General features: G+C 34.9%; 1 protein-coding gene across 1 annotated transcript; it reads left to right on the top strand.

Annotated features, from left to right (window-relative positions):
- Positions 1 to 1,660: 1,660 nt before the first annotated feature.
- LOC148271604 (metaxin-2-like) lies at positions 1,661 to 6,384 on the top strand. Its single transcript, XM_088241186.1, has 4 exons — positions 1,661 to 1,846; positions 4,887 to 5,395; positions 5,465 to 5,529; positions 6,135 to 6,384. The coding sequence occupies exons 1-4, from the start codon at positions 1,804 to 1,806 to the stop codon at positions 6,307 to 6,309; spliced, it is 792 nt and encodes a 263-aa protein (XP_088097312.1). The 5' UTR covers positions 1,661 to 1,803; the 3' UTR covers positions 6,310 to 6,384.
- The last annotated feature ends 6,940 nt before the right edge of the window (positions 6,385 to 13,324 follow it).

The raw sequence follows: 13,324 nt of genomic DNA on the forward strand, positions 1-13,324 counted from the left end.
TAGAGAAAAAATATTCTTTATTCTGTTTGAATGTTGACCGCTGCGCGGTCGGCGGGGAACTGCGGCCGGGTAGCGGGAGGGGGGCGTAATTATACGTGGGGCGAGAGAGACCGATAAAGCGGGCGAATGTGCTCGCTATCTCTCTCGCCGCGTGATTGGTCAACCTAGTACCGCCCGCTATTGGCCTATCATCGCCGCCGCACGGCAAAATGTATTGTGTATATAGCCCCGCCGGGCAAATAATAAATCAGTCAATCGTCAACACCATTGAGGGCTTTTATTCTCCACTTCGTCTCCCTGCCTCGCTTCAACCGGACCTTGCCGCCCCCTGGAATATTCAACCGCCGCTACCCCTGGACTTGGAACTCGGATACTCTTTGGATTGGATTTTGGACCCTGGATAATTTGGACCATTGGTTACTTCCCCGGAACACACCCCGCTGTTCCCGCTGACGGAGAGATACCGGCCTTACAACCCGGTTGCCTGCTTCAGGATTGCGGCCGCCAGTGCTACTCACTAGCGACCCCGCAAAGGATCTCTAGGCAGCGATACCTCCCCCAGAGCTTATCGTTCGTTGGCCGAGGCCTGCTTACGCCCAGCCACTCTGCGTTGATATCAGCCCCTACAGTATATAGTTTTTGTGACTGGCGCGATTGCTACCGAAGCCAGTGATCCGCCGCGTCTGTTACACTACTAGTATATTAGGATAAACTTTGTTGTGCTCGGATCGTTTTTATTTGTATGTAGTAATTCTTTATTATCTTCATCGAACCGATGATAAAATATGATCTCACCGTCACTCATCCGGATGGAAAAAAACGATAACGTGCTGTTTTAAAAAAACATATTTATTGAAAAAGAATCATGACAAAATAAGTATAAAATTACAAATAGTTTGTACACACATAATTAATAATAACGTTTTTACCTCTCTAATAAAGTTAAAACTTGTATGCAAAGAGGGAGTTTGTTTTACATTTATTTTTATTTTTACAGTGTTTATATATGTATTTACATATTACATACATAAATAGATATGTATATATTTCATTAACATCGCATTTTACCATAAAAAAACAGATACCTTAAAATTAGACGTTGTAATATATTGTTAGAATAATTATTTTTATAGCACTTTTAACATCATGCAAGTTTGGATTTATTTAGCAAAAAAACAAAAAAAAAAAAACTAAAAAAACAGAGAAAAATAGAAACACAAAAAAACAAGAAAAAACAAAAAACACGAAGCTTCTTAAAAATATTAATATTAAATAAAATATCTTGTTATTGTTACTCAGTATATTTATTTTTAATAAATAATAAAAATTACGAAAAATTTCACCTGTCAACTCAGGTGTTCAGGCCCGTGTCGAGTTTTTTGTTTTTTTTTATACATACTTACAAATGTGTTAGTAATATAATATTTAGAAGTTAGTATTTAATATAATTTATATATGTAAATAATAGTATGACACATTTACAGCTAAACACCATTTATAACTAGAATTTAAATATAATTTTAAAAACACGTTTATTGGGTGGGGACAGGAGAGTAAGAATATGAATAGGGAACGAGATGTTGATATCGGAGAGGTCGGATGGGAACCAGAATAACAATCATGAAGAAGAACGTTTTGATTTATGGATTACATGCAATCCATTCTGTGCAATTTCTATGGCGATGTCAGCTGTCAAAATAAGCTTAGGGGGGCGAGGGGGTGTCATAGAGATTAAGTGATTTGTTTCTTGTTTGATTTAAATATACGAAGCGTTCATATTTTTAAAAATTAATATCGTTTAAAATGCCATCACCTATAGTAGAAAACGCAACATTTGAATTAGAGGGTAATTATTTTTGTTAAGTATTTACATTAATTTGATTCCGCTGCAATCTTACATAACCTATGAGAGAATAATCTAAATTAGATCTTTTTATATAGTATTTGTATGACGGATTATTTTTGATAATATGTAGGCATATCCGCTTAGTTAATTTACAATGAATATGTTTCGAGTGAAATTCTGAGACCCAAGGAAATTTGAGACATTTAAAAATTTGTATCAACTGGACTAGTTTATAATAATCTTTCACTTACACTTTGAGAAATTATGAACTAGGGTAAAAAATAAATTCCAAATAGAAAACTGCTGTGTCTGTGCCATCTTTGACATATTGTTAATATGCAATGAATGCGAATCCTTCCTAATTCACAAACTGTAGCTCATAACAACACAAGTACCCGTTATCGTCGAATGGTTTCCATTTACATAATGCTTTCTGTCATTTTTATTTATTTATTATACATACGGCCCGAGCCGTAGCCGAGCTGATATTCGGGCTACCACCCTAGCCCTAGTTGCCTTCCCGATAGATAAATTTTGAAAGATGTTGATTTTTTTTGTTTTGTAACATTGAAAACATTCTCTATATATTACAAATTATACATTTTTATCTTTTGATTGATTATATAGAAAAAAAGTCAAATAAAATGAACATACATATTACAATCTGGAAATTGCCTTCCTAAGAGAAATCCCATTGTCGTGAAATATATCAATATCCGAGGCGATTCGATTGCTGTACCTACCTGATTGTAGGTAAAGAATTTCTACAAGATTGACATGGATAGAAGGGTGAATGTTCTACAGCGCGTAAATGCCCAGACTTCCGTACAACCTTCTCTGAGAGGTTTTAGATCTCTGTTGAGATTATCCGTCGTAATCCTGATTATTAAATTTTTATAATATAATGTGCAGAAGAAGAAAAAATGCTTTCCGCATCTTGTAAAATATAATTACATTTAATCCCGCAGGCAAAGCTTATTGAAATCAGACTTATTTGAAGCCTAATGCATTATTACTAAACTAAACTTGTGCATTCTTTCTATTCTACTGTCAGGATTTATATTGTTGTGCACGTAATTGGTGCTGTGACGTTTATACATATCGCGGGGTGATTAATAGTAATAGTTGTACCACTAGTTAACTTCGAAATCAGCATTTGTGAGTTACCCACTAAAAACACATTTTTGTATCTCCCTCCATAAATGCTACAAATAGACAAGTCTTGATTCATTCAAATCATATTATGATGATTTTAATGCATGACCTGTCTATTTGCAGCATTCATGGAAAAGGATAAAAAACCCACAAATGCTGATTTTTTAATGAAATAGTTATATTAATTACCTAGTGTTATAATGATATATTTTAATTAGGTTGTAACGCTATTTTGGAAATATTACAAATATTCTACTTATGCACTGATGATTGGTCAAACAGTCAAAAGAATATATTTTTTGAAAATAGCTTGTAACATAAAGTCACACCCTGAAGTAAATTATGAACGCTATCTTCATCTGTACATATCGAGACGGTACACTTAATTTCTGTACTATCTCTATCTACCTCGGTATGTTTTACCGACTTGTCGCTCGATGTCATGATCGAAAGACCCTGAAATTTTAGTCTGCGTTCCTTACTTCATTAAAATTTAAAATAGTTCTCATTTATATTTTAAATAGGCTTTTGTGATAAAAAGTGCCCACTTTGAGGCGATTATAAACTCCAATAAATCCTAATTCAAGCAAAAAATGCTCACTTGTACATGATTTTTATATGACTTTTGACAATTACCAAGACGGTATGCTTAATGATCGTCTGTATTTATCTACTGAGCGATAACAAAACTGGCTCCTTTAATGTCTCAATGCGTACACTCAGGAAGATAGCTAAACAGAAGGAAAAAACATAATAACTAAATTTGTTTTTTATAGTGACGACATTTTGACACCTATAGTCCTTAAAATATAGCTTGATTAAAATGATAGCTGCCAAACTAATGTCACTAGTGATGGGAAATTACTGATCACTAATCATGTACCGATCAAATCGATTTTATCAGTTTTTTCATGCAAACATGAAACTCTGATTCCGAAAATTGATATAAAAACGCAAAAACAAGCCTATTGTAGTGTATTTAAGACAATTATTCACCAAAAAATAATACATTTATACATTTTTTCATGAACAACATCAAATGAATTATTTTTTTATTCGATCAATTTACATTGATCAATTTGTCCTATCTCTAACATTTTTGCAAAATGATGTAACCTTGTAAGAATGTCATTAATAGGTTTATTTTAGTTTTAAAGCTGATTTTATATATTTATGTTGATTTATATGTCGAGCATTTTACTAAAAAAATTAATTAACATGCCAGATACTAATGATTTTTCGTGTGTCAATATAAATCACTCCTTAGACGTTACTAAAAAGTTATGTCATCACTTTTGCTGACAACTGTCATTCTAATCAAGCTATATTTTAAGGACTATAGATGCTCTTATACTGTCAGTTATGTCGGAATTTCATTAGACTTCAAAATTTACTTCTCATGTTTTTGATAGGCTTTTAAGAAAAATAGTACCAATAAGTCGTAATTCAAGGAGAAATTTCTCGGTAGAATAAATTTTTTGCCACTTTAATTCGGTCGGTATTAAAATTGTACTTAGATCAAAACTTGAAGGTGAGGGTTCTGTAGTGTATCTTTGTAATTGCTCGGGAAAATTTATCTTCAACTATGACGCCATAATGAAGCTATGTCACTTTAGTGCGTAGATATGTGTACCGTGACGTACGCTTCCCCTTGTTACATATCGATGTACCTACCCAATACTTGAAGGTGAATCATAATCGCAGCCCAGATCTTGTCCCGAGGTCATTATTTTTTTATGTAGATACGATAATATTGTATTTACTTACATATAGAAAATTACCATTGTCAATAATTTTGGTTTATTTGTAAATATTGTTTTTTTTTATTGTTACTATGGCTGTTGTTTTCTTTTAATAAATAAAATATATAAATAATCCTGTACAGGAGCAGAGCCCTGGCCGGAAGACGCGCAGCTATTCCAGCCATATGAGGTGGAACAGATTCTGCTTCCAGACAACGCCAACTGTCTCGCTGTGCAAGCCTTCTTGCGCAGCCTGGGGTTACATTTCTCCGTAGAGATGCGCTGGAATGCCGAGTGGATGGCGCCCAACGGCCGAGTGCCCTTCCTGCGCGTGGGGGCCTTCCTGGCTCCCGAACTGGAGGGGGTGGCGGGGCTGCTGAGTGAGCGCGGCTTGCTGTCGCCCGCGCCGCATTCGCAGCGCGCAGACACGCGCGCCTTCTGCAGCACCATCCACAACGTGCTGTACCACGCCGAGCTGTACGTGTGCTGGTTGCATGAGCCCACCTTCCTGAAGGTCACTGCTCCTCGCTACGCCTATGTATTCCCGTGGCCACTAGGCTGGCTGCAGGCGCGCTCCAAGCGCCGCGCCGTGCGGCGTCGTCTTGCGCAGTTTGGCTGGTCTCAGCGTTCGCTTTCTGAAGTTGTACAAGAAGTAAGATTATTCTCGTGCCTCTATCGTATATCTTCCGGCACGCAAATAGCTAATATATTTATTTTTCAGGTTGACAAGTGTTGCCGCGCCTTAACTGAGCGTTTAGGAGATAAAGATTATTTTTTTGGATCCAAGTGAGTTCTGATTATTAATTTAAAATTTAATTAAAGAGGGAATACGAATTATTATTTATTTATTTATTTTTGCACCACAACAGGCCAGGAGGCCCAATTACAGTGGTGAATTATTACATCACAGAACACCAAGGCTTGAGAAAAATCACATTTTTGATTTTTTGTGTTCTCACCGGGAATCTAACCCGGAACCTTTCGTGTGTGAGTCAAGCGTCTTGACCACTACACCAGATTATGAAACAACATTCTTACATTTCGAATATGTAAAGTTTTTTTTTTAAGTGATGTATTATAAGCACCTGATTTATTGTGATAAGTTGTTGTTTTTCAAATTTCACCCGGCCTGCGTAGTTCTTCAAAGAACCAGGGCTGCTATTCTAAACGCTCTTGCGGCCATAAAGTAGGTTGCAAGAGCATTTAGAATAGCGGCTGTAGAAAACGCTTTTATAGGTAAAACGCGCTATGAAAGCATTTTCTATGGCTGCGAGCGTTCAGAATAGCAGCCCAGGCTACTAAGTAAGAGCGAGTGCTTTTACGTCAGTCTATGACCAGACTAAGTGAGGGACATGTTCTGGTTTAGTAAGCAACTAAAATGATTGTTTCAGGCCCTGTGAGCTGGATGCGCTCGTGTTTGGTCATGTATTTGCTCTTGTTACCACGGAGTTACCGTGCGACCTTCTTGCAGCCACTGTCAAGCGTTATCCTGAATTATTAGCTCTCGCAACACGAATTGAAAATGATTACTTCAAGAAGAAGGACTCCGGCCTTAAAAATAAGTAATTTTAGTAATGTTTTTTAGCACAAACTAATATTATTAAGGTGTTACTGAAAATATAAAAATTCAAGAACTCTATATTTATTTCTTTTAAAATCTGCGTATGTCTATGTGTGATGGATTTAAGTAATATTATTCGATGCAAACATTTTCTCAAATTGTATGATATTTCCGTACATACAGTTTTTCACAAGTGTGAAGAGGTTTATGAGTAATTATATAGGTGTTTGGTAGAGGCAGAAACAAAAGGAATTGTGGATAGAAGAGGATATAAGCTACTAGAGCAAATTTGCTAGACTGAAAGAAATTGCTAGCGGCAATATGTCCGCCTTTCAGTCATGTATGGCTTTGTTTTATTATTGTTTATACAAATTACAAAATAATAGTATATTTTTTATTTTATGTTATTTTATTGTGTATTATGTGTGATTAATAAATATTTATTATTATTATATAGAGGTGTACAAATTAGTTTGGTCCATTTTCTAAAGATGGCTTTGGCAGTTATGGATGTTTCATAGTGACAGCTGATTTCAGCGAGGTTAACCATCTGTTAATAATATTCAGTTTATATCGCTTTGAGTTTCATACAAAAACACCGTTTTCTACTGTGTTGAATAATATGTCAAATTATGTCTTAACTAAGCAGCATTTGCGGGAGGTTTTAGTTTTCTGCTTTGATCGGAAGAAAAGTGCAGCTGAAGTGCATCAAATGCTTGTAGAAGTTTATGGTGCTAATGTTCCAACTGATAAATCATGTAGGGAATGGTGATTTCAGCGTCGAAGACAAGCCTCTGGACAGCCAAAAAATTCAAAGACAAAGAATTGGTGGCATTACTCCATGAAGATTTGAGTCAAACGCGAGAGAAGCTCTCAGAATCAGTTATGCAATCCATGGGAATGATTCGCAAGCGAGGCAATTGGGTTCTTATGAACTGGAATCGAGAGAAACATCCTTTTAACAAAAAGGCGATTTTTTATTTGCGAGCAGCTGAATTAAGAGCTGAAAAGAAATCATTATTTACATCGGATTGTGACTGGGGATGATAAATGGATATTCTACGACAACCCCAAGATGAATAAATACTACGCTATGCCCGGTCAATCGTTACCATCAACCTCAACATCAACGCCAATGCCGAATATTCATGGTTCGAAGGTCATACAGGTGGGACCAAAATAGTTTTGTATATTATGAGTTGCTACAACCTGGCGATTTCGTTACAGGTGATCGATATAAGCTACAACTGATTAGTTCAAAAAATGGCCGGAATACGAGCAAGATAACGCTCGACCTTATGTCGCAAAAATTGTAAAAAAATATTTGGAAACTCTCTTAGGTTAGGTTAGGTTTCCCCCCCTCCTTCTTTATTGATACTACGCTGCTTATTTATACAAGGTTTTAGCTTAAAATACATACATGTTTACATTCGAAATGCAGAAATTTACGTAATAGTGATAGTTATTCAGAGAAGATGAAAAAGGTATTGAGTTGCGTTACCGCTTAAGTACTAGAAGATTAACAGAATATAGAAAGTAAGTATTAACACTTATTACATGATTGTTTTAAAAAAAATTAACAAATAGAAAGATAATTAATTCGCACCCTTAGTTTTAGACTATGACAAGTCAAAAAATAGCATTCTGAGATAATTGAATTCTAAGATTCATTTCTCTGAAAGAAATCAAACAATGTGTTTAGTTAAACGTGGTTTTTTGTAATTTGTTTATCAGGATTTGTATTTTAAAGTGCAATGTTTTAAAAAATAAAATATTATAAATAAATTGTGTTTATAGTCGTGTTTTTGAGATATAATACTCTACAACTAGACCAATAAAATATTTGAATCAAGATTTTATTATTTTATATTGCATTGACAAAAGTAGGAAATGAGATAATTTTTCTTTAAGATATGGTGCAAAATAATAATCTAGCATTAATTTTGAACAATTTAATTTTTTATTTTTGGCCAAAATAACCTATGAAAACAAAGAAAATAACATAGAAACCATCTCAACAAATTTTAATAGTTTATCAATGTAACAGAAAAAAATAATAAGGACTTTCAAAGTCTCTTGCCAAATTACAAAGGTTTATAGGTGCAAATTCATCAATTGGAATAATTTCAATCATCGTTTTCTTCATAAGTCGATGGATTTTCTCTTTGAGCGTTATTAACGACTTTTAGATTATTATTATTAGGAATCAAATTTTTCTTGCATAGACTTAAAAGATATTTCTTTTTTTTGTTCAGTTATTCCTGCTCGATGTAAGCATTCTGAAAAATTATTGAATTTAAATTAACCGGTTGGTCCCTCGTGCGATGTCACTATGAATTTCTTTGTAGGAAGGATCATCAAAATTGGTTGTGATAAAAAAACTATGTTCAGATTCTTTTTTGAAATGCATAATTTTGATTGCTTCCCATTTCACTTTGTTTCCATCGGTTGGAGTAATATATTTTTTTCCTAGTGAAACAGAGAGCTGTTTTATATCTAACATGTCATTTGTTGCCATTTCTTTAACTTTATACGGGTTTCCATTTTTTTTGGCCGTGGCTATAATGGGTACCCATTGAGCTGGTATAAAAACTGGCACCCTTTTGGACATTCTCTTTTTTTCTTTTTAATGAGTGAGTGCGTTGCATCTCCTTTATTTTGAGTGTGACCCGTGATCAAATATTGTTGTGTTATGGAGTTAATATTTTATGTTGCTAATATGTACAAATACAAAGTAACTACGTATTTATTTTTATTTTGGCCAGCACATTTATCTGACCAAAAAACCACAACATTCGTGTGGTGACATTCATTTTTCAGGTAATGATGTATCAGTTGTATGTATCAGTGTATGAGTTGTCTGTAGACAACTACCAATTACATTTGATCCTCTTTTAGCAGTCATCTCGTTTCAGACATAACAAAATACTTTTTTATGTACAATGTAAAAAATTGTAAAATTAAAGGGTGCGAGTTTTCGGGTGTAAAAGAAGTCTAAAACTTCACAAAGCGATGAAAAAACTGCCTGTAAATTGAAGCATGCGACTATTATATCTGAATTGGGGGTAACAGTATTTGCTCCGTCATTTTTTTTTCTCGTCTCGTGCTCTTTCTTTGTTTCATTAAATTGATAATGATTTAATGAAATGAAACTTATTGTTTCGATTTTTGCGTCTCATTAATATTTGAATATGATGTGCACGTTGCACATTGGTCTTTTTTAGGTTGGAAACGCCCAATGTTGAATTCAGTATAAAAGATTGTAGAATACTGCAACAACTAAACAAATGATAGATTATTTTGTTGACACTTTTCTTTGTATGGTCTATATAGTGTTGTCAAATTCAAAGACCCATTAATGAACTCTCTGGTAGTTTGGGCTCTCAGAAAGTGGGATTCCACCCTTGGGATGCTATTGATGTGATCCCTAACATATTGTTTTAATTCAGCATTAATTTTTTTTATGATTGTCATGTCTTCTAGCCAATTCAACAATATATTTACTTTTAAATTAACTCATCTTGAAAAATAAACGAATACTTAAAGTGTATAAAAGTGCTTAAAACGAAATCTCTGTAAACAATATAGCGAGCGCTTCGAAATAAACAATGACTCAAAATTTAATGTGGTAACTAAACTCAAAATTAAGTCATTAATTTGTCTATTCGTAAACTATGATAATTCAAAATTTAATATTCTAAAATTAAAAAAAATGTTGTTTTCTGATTCAAGACTATAGCAACTCAAAATATCATAGTCTTGAATTATCACACAATATGATTTAATGATTTAAATTGAGAACAGTTCATTTAGACTTGTGATAGTTTTTGACCAGATAGTTTATCATATTATCAATACTTCTACATTATTAACTTAAAATCTCACTTTTTTGACTTGTCATAGTCCAAAACTAGGGGTGCGATATATGTGTTTTCATCGATCTTCTAGGGTTGCATTCGAATGAAATGCATATTCCAAAAAAATTGGAGTTTTTTTGTAAATTAAAAAAGTTTACAAATATCAATTATTTTCAATGGATACTGAATTAATAAATTTCGTTTGAAATTAAGTTTGAAAATAGTTTTTAACCTGCCTTAAAACTAGAAGATTTACAGAACATGGAAAAATAAGAATTTACCTAGGAGCATAGAATGTAGAATCATATTTGAATACATCGGACTGTGTTCAAAAATCCCCCCACTCTACCCAACTTTCGCCGCGCGCATATGAAGTCGCCGCGTGATGTTGCCACATCGCGAAAAATATAACCGTAACACAAATGTAAAATAATTATATTTAAAAAAAAAGCAATTTGTTAATTTCTCTAAAATATTGTACACGCGGAAACATTGATTGACACAACAGAGTAGATAAGTAAAGGGTCATTTAATAAGAGTAATCGAATTAATGAACTTTGAACTTAAAAAATAAAACAAATTTTATTTTACTTAAAACGGATGCCTTTATGTCATGTTAAATAATATTTTATGTTTTAAAGATAATTTCGGTCAAATGTCCACCATGGCGTTATTTAATACGAGAGGTCAAATTTTCGTTAGTTCTCATTAAATGAGCAAAGTGCTAGTCCACGATTGGAAAGTTATACTAAATTCTCAGATAGATACCGAGGTGCCGGGTTTCGAAGAATGTTGTATAAAAGGGAAAGAAATTGAATGTTTATGCCCTGTCCAAAAGATAGCCATTTTAACTATTTTCGAGAGAAAGACATCAACGATTTTTTTCGAATGAAGAGTTCAGTAAAACTTTTTACCAATTTCTTCATTCCTATAAATAATGCCTTTTTAATAAAAAAATTTAAAAAGTCTACCCGATAAATTTAATTTCCCCTTTGTTGAGTAGAGTAAGCTATTGGTAATATTGCCTTTTAAAAATCGAACTAATCTATTGATTGAATGAACTTTATAGTTATATTTAACTATAAAGTTTACATTTAGATAAATTATCTTGTGTGTCATAAAAACGTTTCTCCTCAAAATGCATTGAGCAAATTATCCTTCGCTTTTTGGTTCCCAAAACTCATCTCGCTGTACTCTGTGTATTAATTTAAATTTAAACAAATATATTTTACTTCAAACAGATTTTTTTATATCATGTTAAATAATATTTGATGTTTTAAAGATAATGTCGTTCAAATGTCCCCCACGGCGTTGTTTAATCCGAGGTCTAATTTTCATTAGTTCTTTCATTAGATGAGCAAAGTAGGAAAAAAAATTACTACCCTGGCAACACTAACGAAATTTCCATTTTGTTTTCTTTGCCAATCTGACAGATGGAAAAATAATTCAATTTGTAAGTAATACATTTACTACTTATACATGCATTTGCTAATTACACATGAAATGTTATCTCATCCGGTTTCTTAAAGATCCCAGCAGTATTTCTACACTTTAAAACGACACAACATGGCATCGTTGAGTTTAAATCGGGAGCTGCGTACTGAGCGACGTCTACAAAGAAACTAATGGGTAAAAACGTAAAACTACTATTTTAAGAAAGAGTAGTTTTACGTTTTTTAAGAAAGAAGAGTTTTTTAGAGAGATAAATGGAAGAAAGATTAGTTTTACGTTTTTACCCATTTTACGGCGACTTAACTTCTCTTAAGAAGTTAATTCGCCTTCTGTTTGATGCGCGTATGCGGTTTCTGGACTATTCTTAATTCTATGGTTAAGGGGGTTCCTCACATATACTCGTATTTATAAAAGATTTTCGGAAAACAAGTACTGTATGTTGGTAGATGGTGTAATGAGGTATATGAGAAAAATAATTTTTAAAATGCAGTTTTGAAAGCAGAAACACAGCAGTTTTCTGAAAAAAGATTATTAAAGTCGAAAATTTCAAACCACGTTTTCAAAATGAAAAAAAGGTGAATTGACAAATTTCTTATTTTAATAAATAAAACAATAAAAAAACATATGACGAAACAAAGATGAAACATATTGACAGTTATTTAATATTTAATAAGCCTGCAGAGCCGCTAACCCACATTTACTATCACTATAAATGTTGATAATGTTCCGATGTGTGTAGTCATTACTCCATTTGACAGCTTCCTTTATGGCCACCAGCTCCGCTTGAAAAACACTACGTTCGTCAGCCAACTTCAATGTTTTTGCTCGAATTTCACTATCGTTTAGGTTGCCGACGTAAAGCGCCTATATCAACTTGGCGGCCCTTCCTGGGGCTTTTAAAATAATGTAGCATAGGAGCTTCAGTATGTGTAAGCGAGGTACCACCTCCCCAATAAAGACCGGTATTTGTCGCTTTCGGGGGTGGTCATCGCCATACTGAAGCAGATATAGATTAGGAATCGTAATAATATTATTGTCTGCCTATGTTACATATTATCGATTATTCTGTATGAGTGTTGATCGCCGCGCGGTCTGCGGGGAACTGCGGCCGGGTAGCGGGAGCGAGGGGACCTTATACGTGGCGCGAGAGAGACCGATAGAGCCGGCGAATGTGCTCGCTATCTCTCTCGCCGCGTGATTGGTCAACCTAGTACCGCCCGCTATTGGCCTAGCACCGCCGCCGCACGGCAAAATATATTGTATATATAGCCCCGCCGGGCAAATAATAAACTAGTCAACTCGTCACTACTAAGGGCTTTTACTCTCCACCTCGTCTCCCTGCCTCGCTTCAAACCGGACCTCATCGCCACCTGGAATATTCGAACACCGCTACCCCCTGGACTTGGAACTCGGATACTCTTTGGATTGGATTTTGGACCCCGGATAATTTGGACCCTTGGCTACTTCCCCGGAACACACCCCGCCGTTCCCGCCGACGGAGAGATACCGGCCTTACAACCCGGTTGCCTGATTCAGGATTGCAGCCGCCAGTGCTACTCACTAGCGACCCCGCAAGGGATCTCTAGGCTGCGATACCTCCCCCGGAGCTTATCGTTCGTCGGCCGGGGCCCGCTTACGCCCGGCCACTCTGCGTTGACATCAGCACCGACATAAATACAGTTCTTGTGACGGGCGCGATTGCTACGGAAGC

The sequence above is a fragment of the Micrasema longulum genome, unplaced genomic scaffold (assembly GCF_059751315.1).
Source record: "Micrasema longulum isolate JH-2025_06_02 unplaced genomic scaffold, ASM5975131v1 h1tg002775l, whole genome shotgun sequence".
Classification (NCBI taxonomy): domain Eukaryota; kingdom Metazoa; phylum Arthropoda; class Insecta; order Trichoptera; family Brachycentridae; genus Micrasema; species Micrasema longulum.

Bases quoted from the DNA above. Each gene is read 5' to 3' on its own strand.
- LOC148271604 (XM_088241186.1), top strand. From the start codon at position 1,804: ATGCCATCACCTATAGTAGAAAACGCAACATTTGAATTAGAGG. The intron at 5,396-5,464 runs GTAAGATTATTC...TTTATTTTTCAG, and splicing joins TTTCTGAAGTTGTACAAGAA to GTTGACAAGTGTTGCCGCGC. The intron at 5,530-6,134 runs GTGAGTTCTGAT...TGATTGTTTCAG, and splicing joins GATTATTTTTTTGGATCCAA to GCCCTGTGAGCTGGATGCGC.